The sequence below is a fragment of the Pomacea canaliculata genome, linkage group LG12 (assembly GCF_003073045.1).
Source record: "Pomacea canaliculata isolate SZHN2017 linkage group LG12, ASM307304v1, whole genome shotgun sequence".
In the NCBI taxonomy this organism is placed as follows: domain Eukaryota; kingdom Metazoa; phylum Mollusca; class Gastropoda; order Architaenioglossa; family Ampullariidae; genus Pomacea; species Pomacea canaliculata.
The window spans coordinates 6,421,362-6,442,482 of NC_037601.1; the positions used below are offsets into that span (position 1 = coordinate 6,421,362).

Here is a 21,121-nt window from a genome sequence, read left to right on the forward strand (position 1 = left end):
ATCAAGGTGGGTACCACCCTCCCTCCTATCTTGCGATCAGCGTCTACAAAAATCATCATTCACAACGCCCCCTTTGTATGCAGATACGCTTGACATGCCCCAGCTCACCCATTGGCTAAATGAAATGTGCACCCTACCGGTTTCAAGAGCCGTGTCATCATTTCTAACCTTGCAGCAAACGCAGCTCATGTTTCTCTTCGGTCGACATACTGGACTGGCAGATTCTTATAGTTGATTGGCAGCCTTCCACAAGTGCATTTTTACAACTTGTGGAGCAAGTCCCGGGAGCAAGTACCAATAAAAGGTTAAACGATTTATCATTTAAGCATTCATATTACGTACAAAAGAGAAATTTCATTTCTTTTCATAAGGTGTTCGTGTGCTTTTAAATCCTTTAATCGCAAATGGATTTGACACATCATGTCTATCACAAAGACAATGAGTCCGCAACAAATATTTCCGTCATAAAGCTTGCATTAGAATACGCGCTTGTACGCGTACACGCACACACACACAAACACGCACGCACAGACACGATATATGCATATACAAAAGGGTGCAAGATCACGCACGCACACACACTTGACCTATGTCTGTTGAATCACTGACGCACAAGGATTGCTGTAAAGTATCAGTAATAGCGAAAGACACGAAAAAAGCAGCTTTTTCAACAGAATTAGATTTCTGATCCCCCCTTGATCACCCTCTTTTTTTTTTCTTTTTTGAAGAATATTCCGTAATATTTATGAATCACTCACTGACAAACACTTTGGGTAAAAAAATGTACACAGTCCCTAGGTAGAGTACTCGTGTTGATATTTTCAGGCCCTTGAACTACAAATGTTTTCGATATACATAAAATAATATCTGTAGTATATTCGCCAAGATCGCGAAAATCAGAATCCAGCGCGAAACTAAACCTAAGTCATTTGAAAATAATGTTTAAACACTATATCCATAAACTATATCCTGATGCGTTTTTAAAAGATAATCATTCGTTTTAAGATGACATTTCTTGATAGCTTTCAAACTTCAGGTTACTCTTAATTCTTCCATTCCTTAAGTAAGAATCTATCACTGCCAAGAAATAAAAACCAAACGAGTAAAGCTTTCAGCAGCCACATTGTGCACTTGGGCTAGCGAGACACGATAGGGTAGGATAGAGCTGAGCTACGAAAAGCTTTTTTTCGCCATAGCTGGATCGGATTCCGATCGTGGTACAGTCTGCACGTAGGGCAGGTCGGAGCTACTGAAACAGAGAAGGAGGCAGCATTATCTGATATCAGGGAAGGTATGCATGACACCACCATAATGATGGTGGTGATAGTGTAATCCCCTTTTCATGGCTGGTTAATGAGCCTTCGATGCGTTAATTTCACTATCTACGACTATAAAATATTTAGTACAATGGTAATTGAAAAGGTTAGGGTGCAACCCATACGCACACAACAAAGAGAGATATATACATAAACAGAGGAGGAAGGGAAAAAAGGATGAGGGGAAAGAAGAAACAAAGAATAAAATTAAAAAACTCTAAAAACACAAAAAGAAAGTAAGAAACAACAAAAAATATAAACAAAGTAAAGAATACATGAACAAACGAAGAAAAGAAGGAAACGAAAAGAATTAAAAAAACAACAACAACAAAAAAAAACCCGAAAGAACATAGAAATTATCAAAAAGAAGGCAGTTTAGCTGCACTCAGAGTACAATGCTTCGCCAAATCCGATATGGAATGTAGCCCAAAAGGTCTGCAGGCACCCACTGCACAAAACCTTCGTTGACCTGTCTTTGATCAGTATATTGCCCCATTACCAGACCGTGAAGACCTCTCTGTCAGTATCTACCACGCGTGAAATATACACGTCTGCCACCCTCCTTCAATTCCCCTACCCCTAAACACTATTATCTGCATAAGAACTAGCACAGAAAGGACAATATTCAAGGTTATCCCTTGAAATGAAGTCGCTTAAAGAATGTTTGCAGTACATTTGCACTCACCTGCCACTTAAAGCCGGATATTTCGTTATGACCTACCCTTACCCCTCACAAACCATTCCATCACTCTAATGACTATGCTGCATTAAGTGTGTACCCCCACCCCACTTCCAATCCCTTGCATTTCAAACTGCTGCCACTGTCCTGCCGCTTAAATCAGTCTTGATGCCAACTATTTTGTCAGCGCCCCAAATTTTGACATTTGCCAACCGTTCAGATATTCATTTGCGCACTTGTCGTCTAGTCTGCCTTTTCACTGAGCGATGTAAGCCATCCAGAAACTCACTCGCTATCTCGCAGGTGTGGACCTGCGTCCAAGTTGTCGTGACTGGACGAGGTGGTCCGGTCAGTCTGTCGCCGACGACTGAGGGGGACTTGAGGTGGGGGCATCAACTCTTTGTCCTTAGCCTGTTGGAACAGACACAGCAATACATACTACTCGTCGAATGCTGACTCAGAAAATTAACAACAACAGGCTTTTTTTAGAAACCAGATCTCAGCACAGGGTACTTTACAAACAATCGACCCCTAGCCTGCTGGACTGTTTGCAAGATGTACAGGTATTTTCTCCACCCAACAAACTGCTCTCCTAGTGGTTGTGATACTGTCTTTTGCACCACCACATAACGGCACAAGCCGCCGCTTTGGTCATTTTGTTCTATATTCGTTTGTCAGGATTCGGCACGTTCAGGAGCAGATTAACAGGCAACAATTTTAAACAGCTGTATACTAATTAGTATAATTAAACAGTTGTATGCTAACATTCTATATCAAACGTTTATATATTTTACATCCTCTTTATTGTCTATCGTTAGATCAACAGACAGCTATTGCTCATTGCAGTTTGAATTTGTGTGTGCGTGAGAGAGAGAGAAAGAAAGAGAGAAATATGATCGCTGGGGAGGATGAGTGGTTACTGGTATAATTTTTATCAATCTCTTTCTTTCTGTCCTTGTAAGTCGTTCCTGCTGATGGCAGTGTAGGAGATAACAGCAGATGTTACAGCTTAGTGCACAGCACCGTGCATCATTTCTTGATGAGTTCGCGCTCGCTTCTATGGGTCTGAACGGAAATAAAAGACTAAAACTAGTAATTGTTACATTGTTTTATTATTAGTAATGTATATGAAAAGAAAACACCCGACGCACAGCGGTCTCTACAATCTGGCCCTCTGTTTGGTGAATATTTCAAGAGACCACCGCACATCCTGAAGTCCTTGCCCAAGTCTTAGTCATTGCGGTAGCAGTGTTTCTTGACAAAGAAAGTTCTGGAAAAACTCCACCAAAGGCATCTTAAAAATAGTTTCCACAGACCTATAAGAGCTTAAGAAACGCTTCTGCTGCTGTCCTCCTATAACAATCTTTCCCCTCTGCATATCTCGAGGCAGACAACAACAAAAATAAAAGCCCAAACAAACAAAACTTAGAGTCCTCCGTGTGCACAAGTTGTTCTGCTTTGTGGCGCCGAATATGCATAGTGATGTTGTGGATAAGGGGTGGGAGTGGAGAGGATGAGCAGGGTGTTCAGTGAAGCGAAGAAGGTCGTACATCTTGATAATCTAGTGTGGGATTGTGCTAACCCTTCATTTCAGATCCTCCCACTCTCCCACCCTTTACTTTTTACTCATCTTAGGACGAGCAGACAGCTTTCGCTCGCCCCATCCCGATGCAATTTGAATCTGCAATGTAATCGAGAATATTCGGGATGCATTATCGTCAACCATCCTTGTTTAATCGCGTCTAACATCTTCTCACGGTCTCAACATCCGGTTCCGCTTAAGCTGGTGCTCTCGCGAGAATCTGTCTAGTCGCATGGGAGATCCGGGCCTTTCACATGCGTGCCCAGGATACTGGAAGCGCTGAGTCATTCATTTCGTATGTTGGTTTTTCCGCGACAATGCCGGCGGGCCAGTGCGTTTTGGGTATGCACACCCGTTCTCCGGGTATGTCTTTTTGCCCAAGACTTCCGGCTGCTCGCACGCGTACACGGGAGCGCCGAAGTAAGTTTATGCGTGTAGGAGAATACAAACGACGATGAAGCGCATGATGATCACGTGACTGACTGCCCCTTCCATCACACCCTATAGGTGGATTGCTGTCTGTCTGCCAAGACCAACGCTTACCCTCTTGCGAAGTGATCCGCTGTTAGTCTAGGCGAGCCTTGACAATGAACGTGACTAAGCCGGAAGCTTTGTACACACCTGCCTCGTTTTAGTAGTTAATCTGAAATGTGAATAAACCGGAAGCTTTAAACACACCTGCCTCATTTTAGTAAACTGAAAAAAAAAAAAAAAAAAAACACACAAAAAACCAGTCTGCCAGCAGTCCAATAATACAAGTTCGTGATCACACGGTGACCGTCACAAAAAGGCGCGCGAGAACTCGTCACCGTAAAACTTGACATCGCCGCCCTATGCTGTCCACCCAACCTCCCTTCTTCCCAAGGGGGAATAAAAACTGCCTTACGGCTTACTGAGTGTCGAACGTGTGTGTCAACTATCTGGGTGATGTAATGTGCCCTTGGGAGACCGGTAGAGGGAACGTGAGCGATAAAATGCGAATAAGTGCTGACGAATCTTGAAAATATCTGGAACATTTTGGCTGTCCATAACTGGGACCAAAAAACACCCCCCACGGTGTAGGCGTATATCTGGAAGACACAAGCGAGTGTTCACCCAGATTTGGGGAAGATAATACTTTGTATTGAGCTTTATCCAGTTATTAGAAAAAAAAAAATGGTTGCGCACCATCAGACATTTTAGATGCGTTGTCTGAGCTAATCGTGAAAAATAACAGGAAGGAGCCACAACTGGATGCGTGCGCAAGGGCTTACAGAAGGGGTAAATGAAGGAAATAATGGGGAAGTTACTGCTGCACAAGACACTAAGAAATCTGCTAAACACTGATTGAATGTTGCTATAGGATACCAATCTAAACTAAATACTCTCACTTCTGTCCATAGTTTGATGACCAGATTGACGATCATCATCAGAATGATCTCCGATATTGCAAGTCTCAATTAGACGACTGTGCTGCTGCGGAATGAGGTGGGAGGGATTAGGTGTTTTACGCCGAACCAACAACTAAGGCTGTATCACGATAAAACAGCCAGGCCTGCAAACAGATGCCACATACAGAGAAGGAACAGCGTGCCCGAGACGAGATCTGAACCCAGGACAGCGAAACCTGTATCAGTTGACAGGGGCTATATAACCACTGCGCCACGGGACCGGCCAATACACTGAGAAAGGCAGCACTGGACAAGTTGTAGACTAGAGCACACAAGTGATGAACAAGTCTTTGCCCAGCTATCTTGGTCTTTCTCCTACCCAGCCCCATCAACTTGGAATGGATTACCCATAAGCCTTCGTCACTGGTTCTATTACCTCCTTTAAGTCTTTTCAGAACGACGACTTCACTGTGATCCTGTCCTGACCATGAGTGTGCATAATGTATCTGTAATTTACTTTGTGTACGAGTGGGTGTGTGTTGTTGATGATTCAACCTAAATGTTATTTATGTGAAGCGCTTTCAGCAAATCTTTGGAAAAGCTCTATATAAATCCTATTAATCATTATTATTATTCTGAGCCACTGTATGTCACTGAGCGACAACCTGGCGGCAGCTCTAGGTTTGGAGTGACAAGTAGGGTAAGTACATAAAAGTCATCTGTATTTACCGTTCCTCTCCTCCTCCTCATTGATGGCGAGGCCAACGACTGGGCACCGGGCTCCCTCTCCTCCACGACGACGTCCCAGTTGCCGCGCATGGAGGTGTGGCGCATGAGGGGTGACGTGGCCTGCAGCAGCGAGGAGATGCGGTTGCTCTTACGAGCGTTGGTCGAGCGCACGAACGAATCATCCACGGACCGCGCCGAGCCTGTGATCAAAACATGTGTGTTGTACAAACATGATATGTACTGCTCTAGTCTTACCTGACATACTCGTTACAACCACCTTCAGGTCAGATACATCTGCGCTGGACAAATTTTGGACACTGTAGCCCTGTGATCATTCAGGGCATCTGTGCTGTACAAATATTTTGTAGATGATTTCCTATTATCTAATATACAAGTGATAATAAGAGCCGAAGGAATAATAGCGGTAGGTTTGTTTTTTTTTATTTTTAAAACTGAAGCGTGAATGTGCGCACACGCAGGATTTTATGGACACAAGCATTCAGGATAAAGTTGATGAGGGCGGGAGCGGTGTACGGTTCAAAACAAGCAGGTTATTGCCTGAGGATAAGGCTCTTTTTATGATAAATTTTTGCAGGTTTTATCAATACCTACGTCTGACATTGATGCACGGCGACTTCCTTTTTCACGGGGACGATAACATTACTCAATGTACTAGGGTGGGAGTGGTTTAGACGAGTAGTTTCAGGCCCACCCATCTTAATCGACTGCGTGTGCTAGAAGTTTCTATTGTGGTTCTTGTGATGTTAGATGACAGAGCTCGTCTCTGCCTTTGTATGTGCGGGCAAGTGTGAACGCGCCCATATGTACGCGACGCCTAAAACGAGCATGTAAAAAAATACATAAAATATAAAGTAGCTTTTCCTTGCGCCTCTACTTTCTGGAAACTGTCAATAACATGTCAGAAAATAAACTTAAGCCAACCATTTCTGATTAAACTGCCGCGGAGACACCTCGACAACAGTGGCTCATCGAGAATACGCAAACTCCATCACAAATACTAGGTTTGATCGTTTTGCAAAATCGGTGGCATAGAAAGATGGTTAGTTTTGGGAGGGGCTAATCTATGGTGACAGTTAACGACGTTCACATTCTTTCCTCCTCTGTATCCTAAATTTTTTTTTGAAGAGGCAGCTGCCCCCCTTGCCCCCTAGTTCCTACGCCACTGAAAGTGACAAAATGGCTGCCCAAAAGTTGCTGCGGGAGAACAGCCCATTTCGGCCTGTTTCCGTGCAACTTGTTTCTGTTTGAAAACAATTGCTGCTTTCGCAGTTCTGCTGACCTAAGTCTGCTCCCAGCCTCCTCGACACCAGCAGTTCTGAAAACAAAAACAAACCCTGTAATAATGATTCTTCTCTTCAAAGGGTAAGAAACTGCAAAGCACAAGTAAAACATATTTATAGAAACTTCTTACCTTTAATATGCATAATTTTTCCAACAATTTATTGATAATTTAAATGCAAAGCCATAAGTTCAAAAGTGACCATTGGAATGATGCTATAAATCAAACATAAAAGAAATGCTGTACTTCACTAAATTGTTTCGTGAAAAATGCATCGCTCCATATGAAAAAGTACCATACAAAGTTAACCAGCCTGCAGAGCTAGAATGCTTTCATGTCCACTTCTTTTAAAAGTTTTGGGATATTTGTACTTTACATCCCAACATTCCTTGTGTCCCACATAAGCACTTCTGATATTACTTCCCAAACCAGGATAAAATGCGATTACCAATATTATATATAGACTAACCAGAAATAAATGTCTTTAACATAACTTTGCATGCTATCATCTTCACATGCCATCCAGTTCGTGGTACATGCCATCAGACATTCAGACAAACCAAACCCAAACATTGATTCCAGAGGCAACTAGGAAGACTAACATTAAAATATGTTTGGTGCTCTTTACACTAACTATAAATAGTTCCGATGCTAATAGAGTGCAAATAATAAACTAGACTGTGGGATTCATGTCAGTGTAGCAGTCAAGAATGCAGTTCAAACAATATCAAAAATATACAACATAGTAGGCACACACCAGCAGTCAAGAAGAGACACATGCATAAACAAACTGATAAATGAAATGCTAACAAATAAGAGGGGAGTAAGTACCAGTTCACCATTGCCAATCCAATACTGAATGAATATCTTTTTTCTTGCCATATCTATATTTATAAATCAACCAGAATGCAAAGCGATGCAAGCACTACATAAACAAAAGAAAGAAACAAAAAGTGTTATACTTTTCACAAATGCTTTTTAACCAGAAACCTGCACATGCATTTCTGCAGTCAGAACTTTACTAGAAGCTTTGGCACCATTAAACAACAGCCAAAAAGTTTACAGTGCCACAATCAGAATTCAAAAGTAGAATCTTAGATCCTAAGAAAGTAATACATTATTGTTAAAAAGATATCCTTTAAAATGCACATATGCTGCCATCTGTGAAATTATGTTAAATAATCTCTTTAATATTTTACATTCTTGCTTTATAATCTTGATGCAGAATTTTTGAATATTTCTAAAAATACTTTTAATATATGCTACAAATAAAAATATCTTTCAACTGCAACCCACACTTTCTTCAAATTTTAAGCAACTATCTAGCAGGCTCAGAGGTCTAACTGCTTACTACACTTGTCAGTAATTAAAAAAAGGGCATTCCTTTTTAAGAATACATCTGCATTCATGCAGAGAAAGAGTCTGCTTTACTGCTTCTGCAACAATATTCATACCGTGATAATGAAAATGAAGGAGTGCTTACAAACATAAAGGTTCAGGTTATGCCAAAAACGCCTGTGCAGCTGGGTGTACTACATCCCAGACAACAAGACAACAAGACTAGCAGGCAAGATACACGACACACACCAAATACATTCCTTTGAGTGTCTTTAAACCCACCCACTCTCAAAGGTCCACGCTCCAGGCAAGATAGCAGCATAGGCACAATACAAAGAACATGAGTATGCATAATTAACACAATATGAATATGTACACAAGTCTATCAGTAATATGTACAAATAAAGCGCATAAATAATTTTCAAGAAATGCCAGAATAAAATGGGAACAATTGAATGTGCCAGATCCAAAATTACTTCAAAGATGCAAGGAAAAGACTGTACATTTATACAATATGGTTCAGTTCTAAATACCAGAAGGTATTATAGTCCTATTTCTATGTCATGTACCAAGCTGAAGCATATACAGCATTTAAAAGCAAGTTTAAAAACAAAACTGACAACATAAATAGAGAAATATTTTACATCATAGAACGAGATTGTAAGAACAACTGGCAACTGGTGAAAAATAAGATGATGCCTGCACAGGACTCAAATTAACAGTATAACATTACAACCATGCAGCACTCACCTCTGCAACAAAATTGTATGCTCCAAGAAATCAGGATCACTCAGTGTCCTTGAGAATATTAATGAGGCAGAAATGACAAGGAAGATGCCATAACACTTTCATCATCTGTGCTATCCATGGTGGTTGTTTTGAAAGTTATGTTGGTAGAAAATGCTCAAACATTTCTATGTCATAACTTAGAATTATTAAAAGAATTTGGTATGATACTTTAGAATTTCCGTTTTGTGCATGTTTGTGTGTGTGTGTGCTTGAGCATGAAATATTGTATGCATACTAGTATTTTTATCAAGTATACAAACACTTCTTTTGAAGTTGCAGGTACATTCCATTGGTTTCAAAGTTTACAGATCAAGGATAAGACTAAAATTTTCTAAAATGAAAAAATAGTAATTTAGATCTTTTGCAGAAAGTTGTTTTCTAACTTTGTAAGAAATATTCATGTAATAAGTCTCATACACCATAATATTATTTTGGCATAAATTCAAAGACAAAAGCAATTAAATCTTTAAAAGTGTAAAAACTTTATTGTAAAAAATGTATTGGTATCTTATTCCACTAAAACAAAGTCTCTCAAATGATGTAAGATATCTTCACTTTTATGTTTAAAAAAAAACAGAAGAGAAAAAAAAATCCATGCGGCAACATTTTACAAAGTTACAAGCCACCATTATTATCATGCTCAAATAAACGCAAGAAAGTGTTTTACCTTCCCTTTTAGACCAGGATATAGCGTTCTATCCTCCTCTTTTACACCACTGAAACTTTGATGTGTTAGGATTATTTAATGTGACGTTCGTTAACCACTTTCAGCCACTGTTTAACGTCATCTACTTTATACAACTGCAAACAGTGCAATTTCCTTCCCTATTTGTTAAATTTGATTTGTAGAATGTTAAAACTCTTCTTATACAGTGGTAATGAACATTGGGGATCCAAATATGACAAAATAATTTTTTGTTGTCATTATTGTACGCCATTTTTTTTTAACTCTGACAACAATAAAGACTACCGTCAGCAAAGCATTTAAATGCTGCAAGCCATATACCTAAAGGAGGGGAGACAATGATGTTAAAATAGCACAGATTCTTATCTCAGTTGCGTCTGAAGAGTAAAAAATGCAGCCTTTCTGGTGTTGTACATACAACTGCTTAAAAAATATTTCCTGTGCTGTCGTATAGAAATGAAACTCATCACCAATGCATATTCATACCCTATGATATGGATCAATTGATTCAATGGAGATATAGCTATGAATACGTTCACATCCACAGGTGTAAACTGAATAGGGTGAGTGAACTTCCATTTGCCAATTGTTCCTTAGTTACTGAAGCAGCAAAAATTATGATTTGTAAAAAAGGAGGTGACTAAGGTGAGGAAATTTGATAAAAACAAAACAATTATGCATATATGTAGTGTTAACATTTAGCTGTAGTACTTACATTAACATTTAGCAATATAATAAAGAAATAAGCATGTTAAAACCAAATTAAAATGTTTATGGTTAATAAAACATACAGCTGAACATATGGTAAAAATTATGTACTCATGAAAAATCAATAACTTAAAAGGACATTATATGCGGATATGTACAATTAACAGAACAGTGGCTGCTAAAATTCCCAACACAAAAATTCAGTTACGATGCTGTCAAGAAATTAATGCCAATACCTTGCTTATCCTTTAATCATTTAAAAATTACACAGAAAAATGAAAAAGCTAAAACCAAAAAAAGCTTCATTTCCTTGTGTTCTAAACACACAAGAAAAATAAAAAAGAGAACCTAAATTACAAAAGACAATAATTCTCTCAATAAACAGCACCATTTTTTTTCTTTAGGAGGGTTAACAAAAATAAATACGAAATATATACATATATTTAAAAGAAGACTAAGTCTTCAAAATTATAAGGATGGCTGTTAAATAGATGTGACTGTACTTGTGTGTGAATGGATGTACAAAATGCTGTTGAATGACTAGAGAGAGGAATATCACATTTACAGTATATAAAATCTGGCCTTACTTCACCAAATGCTAATGAGTATCTGAGCTCCATATTTACGATTGAACCAAGTTGGCAGTACTCTACAATCCAAGTTAGAACAAGATGGCAAAGCAAGATATATCTGACTTAGATTAATTAATGAATACCAGGCTTTCAAACTGCTTCTTTAAATGTAAGGATACTTCTTGCACAATCATAAAAACAAATAGCACTGAGACAAAAATATTTCTGTGCGACTGCTTTCAAAGCCATGCTCATGAATTTAGGAAAAAAACCCTTTAAAGGATTTAGATCAAGCTTTATCCTAGATGTAGCATTTTCAAAAACCTCAGGAGAAAATCGTATAAGAAACCTATAATGAGGTATCAAAAACCTATAATGAGGTACCAAAAGATTTTGTAATTCTCCTACACCATCCCCACCCTGCCATATTATTTAGTTTTTTTTTATAGAAGAAATGGACTTCAAAAGAATAAGCCAATAATTGCTGTTCTTCAAAAAAAATAAAATAAAATGTTAGATCAATGGAATGGAGTTTTTATGAAAATGTCAAACCTGAAAACAATCCAATATCTAAGAAAAGAAACATGTTTTAATAAACAGCTTATTTACATAGGAGAAAACAAGGTAAACAATATTTTTAGTACTTGCTATTCCCCAATCAGTCTGGTACATGAATGATAGTCTAGCAAGAACAGAGACGTCTACCTGATATGTAGGGTCATGGTGTTGTAAACTCTCAGTTTACAGAATAATCTGTGGCCATGAACTGCAAATACTGAAGCTATCTGTAGCAGCTATAGTACCACTACTGGTTAATATTAGACATGCTACAAAATATACAAACATCGTAAAAACATAAACAATTACACAAAGAAATCACTCCATTCACTGTTAAGACAATGAAAACATATTTATCAATTTATCAAAATGTGATAAGAATCTGTGCTGAAAAGATTCTAAAATACAATAGCTACAAAACTACAATGTATTTAAAGAATAACTTGTGACACCTTCCTGCATGCTAAAAATAATAAAATCTGTATTAATTAAAAAAAAAGGTGAAAAGAGAAAAGGAGTCCCACAATCTTTCATTCATTGGGGAGTGAGGTTTTATCTCTATGGGTTCGTGTTCTTCTTTCCTTTGCAGAATTTTCCCCGACTTCTTTTAGCCCTTCCCACTCAATAACTGGGTCATCTGGGTAAAGTATGCTGCACCACACAAGTGTAAAACTGACCAGCATATATGCGTTTGGCAATGGATGTTGCTCTAATTACTTGGATCTCCACTCCCTCATCAATGTAAAGACCCCCAAAACAAATGATGCAAAATGAAAATTTTCTTGCTGGGAATGTGAAGGGTACATAATCACTGTCAATGAAAAGCAGAACTGCATGAAAATAACCGAAAAAAATTTAAAACTGAGAATAAGTTGGTACTGATGATGGCAATTCTAATGTTCCAAAGGTAAATGACAAAGAACTGCAAGACTTGTATTACAGCTTCTTACAGAGAAAAAAATTGGCATCAATGTACATGCAAGAGCTTTTCATTACTTAGAAACCTAGCTGCTACATAAAATGTGTTTTTGAGGACATGTAAGCCTATGTAACAAATGAAAACAAAATGGTAACTTTAATCAACCACTTGATGAAAAGCAGCACTCTGAAACTCCTTGAGCCTGTGGCTCAGTAGAAGCTACTGCTGAAACTAATAATAAAATTTACTGCTCTCATTATTATTTCATCCTTAAAATGTGTCACAGACTTTATGCTTTTATGGGTGATTAAAACTGCATTTAGTCTGAACAAACATCAGATGTCTTATTGAAATAAACTGCTGCTAAGCAATGACAGCTCTTTGAACATTGCAGTTCAAATCACCCAACTCTCACAAATGTATACCAATCTAAATTTCAGATCATTTATCAGTACTTTTTTTTAAGATGCTCTTTTATTCCTCTAAAGATTTATTCAGATCTGCTTTGCCAGTTAAAAAGGTTAAAGTATCAACATACATCTATTCCTGAACCAAGTACTGAATTTGCAGAAGTAAACAAGTCTATCTACAGATGTGGAGAAAACATACATGAGCAATAATGATGATAATAAGGAGGTTAAAATTATTACAGCCACAGTGGTGGCAATTAGACCTCCGAATGGTATGTCCATTTTTGAGTATGACAGAGACTTGAAGATCAGTGGTGGATAAATAGGCAGGAGAAAGCCAGTTAAGGCAGAAAACCCACAACCATGATGATGCAGTTTTCGATCCAGCAGCATAAGGTCTTTCAAGAATATTCTTTTAGCACAATACTGAAGGCATACAATCTTCTGAAAAAAATAAGCTGTAACTCTTCATTCACCGCTCTAACCTTCATATCATTTAACTAGAGTTACATTTCTACAAAAGCAAAATGACAGCACCTCTGCGACAATTACCCATCATGCCTTGTTTCTAATAAGCTGCTCAAATAGCAACATGTAACAAGCTTTCACGTCATATCAAAACTGAAAAGTTGCTAATGTACGCATTTCATATGACTATCATAGGAAGCCGGAGACCATACAACAAAATAAGCCCCCTTTTCTGTCCAACTTCACACTTGAGACGCAGAAGCTTGTGATTCTGTCATTGAAAGATGTATGATGCCACTGGTACGTGTCCTGGGCACAGAGGCAGCCTGTGTAGGAGTTATGATCAGGTCACCACTAGATCCACAAAAGGAAATGAACTTACGCTGAGCCTGAGAAGATGCAGAGTTTTTCAAGTACTGTTTAGGCTTTTTGCCGCTGTAGTCTCGGATGTTAACATCAGCTTCTATGGAACAGAAAGGAAAAAAAAAAATATTAAGAATGGGGAGGTTAAAAGATGACACTAGGTGTAAGGTGATGTGAAAGACTGCTTAGTGAATGGGGGCAAAATTTAAATTAAAATCAGGAAAAAACTAAAAAAACTCACTGTATGTATTAACTAGAAGGTCAATGACGTCTTCATGTCCATGAATGGCTGCCAGATGAAGAGGAGTATAACCCTGAAAAAGAAAGTTGGCAATGGGATTGTTTCAACTCCATTCAGGTACGGTCAAAGTGGTTAATACTTAATTTGCTCTTTACACAAGTGGTTTTTTAAGGCAAAGTATATGTTGATGCTTCTTTGTGAAATGAGTGTATATTTCAGTCAGTAGTACTATTGTCCTTACAGCTTTAAGAAATAGTTTTTTTCAAGGTATCAGTTTATTTTCCAGACAAAAGGGACAACTTGTAACTGATAGCTCTATATCTGAACAAAATAAATGGTTGAATTCAATTTTAGCATGTCTCCTCTCATATAAAATTACTTTACTGAAGAATAAATGAAAATGTATAAAGTATACAGAGAAGTATGCGCATGATATTAATATTTTTATTAAAGATAAGTAGCTTCATACACAAACCACTACTTTTTCCACCTATAATTTGGGCTGCTATTGACTCTTCATTAGTATGGAAGTGAAACACCATACTCTATGTAAATCCAAACTTACATGTACATGCTGGAAATGTCATAAATTTTTTAGTCATTTATAATAATTAGCCATTGCAATATTTTTTCTTAGCGACAAGAGGCAAAAATCACATCTCAAGCTAGTTAACTCATCACTATGTAACAGTTGTTTACATTTACAAAGAAATGCATAAAACATTAAACCTACCCCCTGATGTCCATGATGGTAGATATAAGGTCAAGCAGGAGAGGAAAAAAAAACAAAACCCAGTTAATATATTTCATAATAATAATCTATAACATTTGTTGAAGAAATACTGATAGAAAATAAACAACATCTAATTAACTGCACAAAACATGTAACAAACTTATTATAAAGTTACTCTAAATATCTCAAGCAATTTGAAGATAATCAGAATCTAAATCCCCTAAATCTCTGAGACTAGCAAAGTAAATAATTACCATATTAACAAAAGAATCTGTAACCAAAATAATTATTAAAAATTATATTACACAAGAAAATTAATGGGTAATACAAGAATAAACACCAAATATAAAAATAATATATTGAGAAATACAAAACATAGAACAATGTTTCATCTATTATATAACACACGTATAATACAACAGTTTTAAATATGTCTAGTAATACTCACATACTATGAAGAAATGTGTCGGATACAGCATACACATGAAACAAAAGCAAAAATATGATGGTACTAGGGAGTTTTAACGAAGAAAGTAAAAATAAAAACATGCATAGTTCTTCAAGTATTCATCATTACAAATTTAGGGCAAGCAGGTACAGGAACAGATATACAGCTGCAATCAATAGTTTGCCTTGTGGCAAATTAATCACTCACAGATCTCTGGTTGACATTGACACCAATCTTGTTGGCAAGAAGCTTGACAACATCTGAGTTGCCTGCTTTTGCAGCCCAGTGAAGAGCAGTCTGAAAAATCAAAATATACATCAACAAAGACTATGTGAATATGTTTATTGCCTATAATCAGTTTTATTTTCCGACCTCCAATTAAAAAATCTTAATGGTACTAATAACCAATTAGTCATAAGATGAAAATACAAAAAGCAAATATTTACATATTTCAAAAATATTTCAGACTTTAAAAAATTTTTATCTTTAATTTTTGCTTTTTAATTATTTTAAACCATTATGATCATAGTTAATTTCACCAAGAGTGCAAATGTCGGTATGAAACTTCACCATAAAGAAACTTTAATTATGGCAGAAGAATGGTAGTTCCCCCTCACTCTTCCCAACCCACATCATACATTAACCTCCATAACACAGAAAGTGCAGTAAAAAAACAGTTACTTTCTCTCTCTTAAAAACATTTTAAAAACAACAACAAAAAAAAAAAAAAAAAAAACAACAACAAAAAACAAAAACCAAAGGCAATGATTAAGTCAGCTTTAGTAAGAAAAGTGTTATTCTTGCATAGGATACTTACATACTTCATTTTGGCATCATGGAGAGATGACAGATAGGTGAATCACAGAGTGTAAGCAAACAGAAAAAAAGGTCAGTTAGGAATTAAAACTTTTAAAGAAAATTTGAACCTGGTACTGAATTTGTAAAATTAACAACTCCTTATGACACAATTTCATAATTTTAAAAAAGTGAGAATAATTATCACAATTTTGAATATAACTAGCTCTCTCTCACACACACACTGCCCTTCCTTATAAAAAGAAATAATGCACAATCACATAATAAATAAATTAAAAAATATTTAAAATACCAAATAATTCTATCTCTCTCTCACACACAAACTGTCCCATAGTATTTCAAAATTCAAAACATCAAATTTCCTCTTCCTAAGATGAAAAATATGCTACTTCTGTAACACTTATGTAACATTCACCTACATGGTAAATAAATTTGGTGTAAAATATACTTACCCCCTGAATAAAGAGTTGATCAGTATTGGGACAAACAAAAAAGAAGACAAAGTGTCAACAAACGTCTCACTTTCTTAAAGATTTATACATTACAACAAAGAAATAGATTTAAAAAAATGATTTTGCATGTACAATAAAAACATTCCATCTGTACCCCTTGCAAAGTAATTTTGATAAAAATCCTACTCTTGGACGAAAAAAAATAACTGATAAGAAATTCAAATTTAGGACCAAGAAGTACACAGTCTCCAACAGATAAAAAAATTCCCAATATATTACATATTTATTTCAGCAATGTGATCTACTGAACTTACTAAAATGCTTCATATTATTACTTACTCTTTAACTTACGTTCCATTACAGTCATGATAACATCATGGCATCAATATGCAACCAACTGTTAAGTCAGACTTATCTATTAAAAAATTATGGTATGTAAAAAAGGACTCAAAATATATATATATAACATGCTGAAAATAACTGACAGCTGAAAAAGGCATGTAAGGATCATAAGCCTATCTAAAAATATAAAAAATATACTGAAAATATCAACTTATGCGATTTTGAAAAACTGTGAAATAAATAATTATTCTTGATAATTTTAACTGTTAAAAGGTAAAAGACATCTTTAAAGAAAGTAACAAAAAAACAAGTGAAGCATAAAATTTACAGAAGGTGAAGAGAATGTTGTTACCAGAAAAGATGCACTTACGTTTGAAAGGTTCTGAAACAGAAAATTGGTTTCGTTCTTCAAAACAGCCCCATAAATATCTACTTACTATGCCCTGCGCAGTACTTTAATACCAGATCTTATGTTGCAAAAGAAGACAAAAGAACTTAAGTTTGGACATCTTTGAGAATTGTGCTATTTGCATTTAAAAAAAAACTATTCAAGTCAAAAAGAACAAAGACTTTAAAGAATTCCACTATTTAAAAGCAAATTCTATAATAATAATAATAATAATAATTATTATTATTCAAAGAACTTTTCCTAATAAGGATGGCAATGGTATTTATAAAGGAAAAATACAAACCCACAAAACTCTCTTTGTTTGACATATATATAGATTTTAGGAATACCAAAAGTTAAACAGCAACACTGAAACAAAAAATACACTCATCACACCCAATCATCATTGCCTGCAGCCAACCTGCAGGTGATCCAAAACATAGCTCCCACACAGATAACTGACATAAAATATAAATAAAACAAAATAAAAAAGTGCAAAGTGAGGTATTATTAAGGAGAATACTGATTGTGTTGTGAGTGCTTGCCATGTTCTTATTTTTTGAGATACCTTCACTTTTGCCAAATTTGGCTTTCTTGACAGAAGTCTGTGCATATCAAGGTAGTTAGCGGTTGAGCACACAACCATCCATTCCTTCTCTTCTGCAGACAGCTGAAAACATACCAACATCACAACCATGTATGTGAAATCTACTCAGTATTTTCCTAAAATTTCAAATACTACTTCCTCTATTTTTGATTTCTGTTTTTTTTTGCCAGGTTTTAGATGTCTCAGTTAGTAATGTGATCATTGTTTGAGCGAGACATTTTGAGTACGTGTTGAACTAATTCTTATTATTCTTCATATCTGGCTGACTACTCATTAGGAACAACAACAAAAAAAACTTCTATTAGTACAATATGTAGAATTATAAATGTAGAATTATAGAATTATAATGCATAATCCTTGGATGAGATGAGATTTTTATTTTACTTTAACATGCATTTTTTTTATGCAGAGAGTGCTGTAACATTCCTCTTTATAATTAAAAAAATTAGATAAGGCCTGCAAGAGTGATATAAAGTTGCCTTTGTTCAGAGTGAAAGAATGCGCTAATGTCAGGACAACTTAGTGAGGATCTGTGATATTCACCAGCATTTGAAGTGCATTGCAAAAATACTTTATATAAAAATCACAGATATCTAATTACTATGATTTATTATTAAAAAAGTGAATATATTATATGCATCATTTTGCCACTTAGAGTTTTGCTTTCTGTTTTAATATATACCAGCAAAATTCAACAGAGAAAAGATCAAAAGATCTCTTTTAAGCTGTTCATATCATGATAAATAATTGTTTTAAGCAGCTTCGAACTAAAAGATTTTATAATATCTTAAATGTGCATCTTCTGACAATTGTAAATGTATGGTTTTGTATGACTCCTAAAACTTCTATAATCATAACTGTAACAAAAGTTACAGAATTGCATCTCACCGTGACAAATGAAGATCCACCAGATGTATGTGATTCCTCGTCATCATCTCTCTGTGCCACCTATAATTTGATTACTCTGAGTAAATTGAGCATGCAAGACTAATTCCACAAATGAAACATGCTTAGAGAATATGGGTAGAAAGATAGGCAGATATGCACACATAGGCAATCCAATATTCTAAAAAACCACAATTACAACCATCACATTTTGTTTCTTTTCCATCCTCCCCATTCCAGATCAGATTGCATTGGAAGAAACTGTGATTTTTCCTTGTGGTAGAGTTTACAGTTATGATCAACAATTTATATAAGATTATATATGGAAAATAATCATCAATAATAAAGCAATAACTTCTTAAATGTATCAAATTTCAAATTCTAGGTGTTTATATGACCAAATGCATGTACTAGGTAAGCACTTAAAAACAGTGTTTTCCACAGAGATGTAAACAAATTCTGCACTGTTAGCCTTATTTTCAAATCTCATGGTTCCAGTTCGGGAATCTGAAAGGACAAATAACTCAGTGAACCTTTTTCCTTTGGGGAGCACGAGACTGCTGAAGTTCTGCATCAGAGCTCATTTTGTTGAGGTGCAGAGCTCTTTCTTTTACACTTTGTATGGAAACATTGGCCTCGTCCTCCCCTGAACCAGACACACTCTCTCCTACAGAAGCTGGCACTGATGAAGAAGAACCCTGAGAACCCTTAAGAAAAGATAAATAACGGAATATTATTTCTGGAATGAGCTGCCATAAAATATTTGAATAATATCAAAACCACAATGAAAGTAATGGTTCTTTAAAAATTCTGTGTTGTATAATGCATCAGCATAGCGAATCAGTGCAAGATGATTTTGTAAGGAACTTCATGAAAAAAACAAGAAACACGTACGGTTGAAGCTAGGGATGCTGAAGAAGCATTTGATCCTGATTTCAAACCAACATTCCTAGTGGTACTCTTCAGCTTTACTTCAAGACTATCATCGCTGTAAACCTTTGACATGTGACCTCCATCTGGCATGTCCTCTTTGGAAGGAATAGTGTCTCGAGGTTCCGACTGTGCTCTTGAGCTATCTCCAAGGACAACAGGTCTGTCTCTCTTTGGGGTTTCATCGTATTGTGCATGCAGCTCTTGAAGATTGCTGGTCTGAGACTGAAGCCCATCTCCAGATGCAAGTGATTCTGCTTTAGTAACAGAGGGTGTGCTGGAAGCTAGAGATAAAGATGTTGAAGACCCACTGTCTGCTCGATACTTCTTTTTCAGAACCAGTACCTTTTCACCCTGTGGTACAAATGGAAACATGTAATGGTGGATACTAGAAAGATTACAGTGCTATGACTGAGTATGCTTAAAGCATTATACTCACAGCATAAACCATCTATTAAACTCTGCTCTTGAAAAAGCTGTTTCACCCAACTGAACCCTACAGATAAGCAGTATTTGATGGCCTTAAAAGATAAATGCCCCTTTATCATGAAAAAGGAATGCTAAATACAATCATAAATGCAATGAAATATTCTCTGCATAACCATTTATCTCTGTCATGGAAAGTAGCTTAAAAACAACAAATATTTGTAAATCTTCAATCTGCTTTGTAAGGGTTTCAAAATTCTGTGACAGATACTTGTATATTTTTGATCTGCTTTGTATGGGTGGCAACAGATCAAAAGATTGGGCTAGGTCCCCTAGGTACTTGATTGGTACTCTCTTTGATTTCTTCTTATTCATGTCTTTATTAATTTTATCTAAACCAGATGACACGAAGGCCAAACTTACCTCTTCAACTTTTATTGTTGCAAGTTCATTGACAAAGTCTTTAAATTTCTCCCTATTCACAACTGTAAAAAAATGACAATGGTTAAATGACATTTCTAAAAGACAAATGCTTAATGAAATAAAAAAATTGTACTAAAATTGACCTGAACTGTAATTTTTTTTAAAAGTTTGTATTTATATTTTATGATACATTGTTCTCAGCACCACAACACTACTTAGTCCAATGATGATCGTTAATGTAAACCCACATTTTTGTTCGTTTTGGACTGATGAGATTAGAATAGCTACACACATGTAGGATCGCGCATAATAATTTGTCGAATAAGAAGGAGTGAGTAAGATTAATAAATACGTAGTTTGTTTCTTCAGAATGCGGAAGAGATTAAGAAAAATCGTCTGCAACAATAATATGCTTGTTTTAACAGACTAGAACCTGTTGTAAAAATAAAAATCTAAAAATTTGTACAAACCTTTGTCCACAGGATCATTTAAAAAGCTTTTAAAGTGTGTAACTAGCTCGTGATTTCTAATTCTGCCTCCGTTTCGTAATATACAGTCTTTCACAGAACCAAGGCTAAAATTTATCGCCATTTTCTCTTTAAGAAAGGGCGGACTACTGGTCAGAGTAGAATCAGAGTTTTCTC

At 36.2% G+C, this 21,121-nt stretch overlaps 2 protein-coding genes across 3 annotated transcripts; both read right to left on the reverse strand.

Annotated features, from left to right (window-relative positions):
* On the reverse strand, window positions 1–16,165 carry LOC112553227 (ankyrin repeat domain-containing protein SOWAHB-like). Of its 2 annotated transcripts, none has more exons than XM_025220317.1 (9): window positions 16,026–16,165; window positions 15,416–15,505; window positions 14,565–14,570; window positions 14,028–14,100; window positions 13,806–13,886; window positions 6,977–7,012; window positions 5,677–5,876; window positions 2,285–2,406; window positions 1–1,246 (listed from the first exon to the last, which is right to left on the reverse strand). In XM_025220317.1, exons 1-9 carry the CDS (start codon window positions 16,032–16,034, stop codon window positions 1,171–1,173), a joined length of 693 nt encoding a protein of 230 aa, XP_025076102.1. In that variant the 5' UTR covers window positions 16,035–16,165; the 3' UTR covers window positions 1–1,170. The 2 variants fall into 2 exon arrangements, with proteins under 2 accessions (XP_025076102.1, XP_025076101.1); XM_025220316.1 differs by having other exon boundaries at window positions 1–1,249.
* Window positions 16,166–16,341: 176 nt separating this feature from the next.
* LOC112553226 (ankyrin repeat domain-containing protein SOWAHA-like) lies at window positions 16,342–21,105 on the reverse strand. The gene is made up of 8 exons (XM_025220315.1): window positions 20,948–21,105; window positions 20,478–20,539; window positions 19,593–19,982; window positions 19,232–19,405; window positions 18,702–18,761; window positions 17,775–17,876; window positions 17,189–17,200; window positions 16,342–16,479 (listed from the first exon to the last, which is right to left on the reverse strand). Exons 1-8 carry the CDS (start codon window positions 21,066–21,068, stop codon window positions 16,393–16,395), a joined length of 1,008 nt encoding a protein of 335 aa, XP_025076100.1. The 5' UTR covers window positions 21,069–21,105; the 3' UTR covers window positions 16,342–16,392.
* Between the last annotated feature and the right edge of the window lie 16 nt (window positions 21,106–21,121).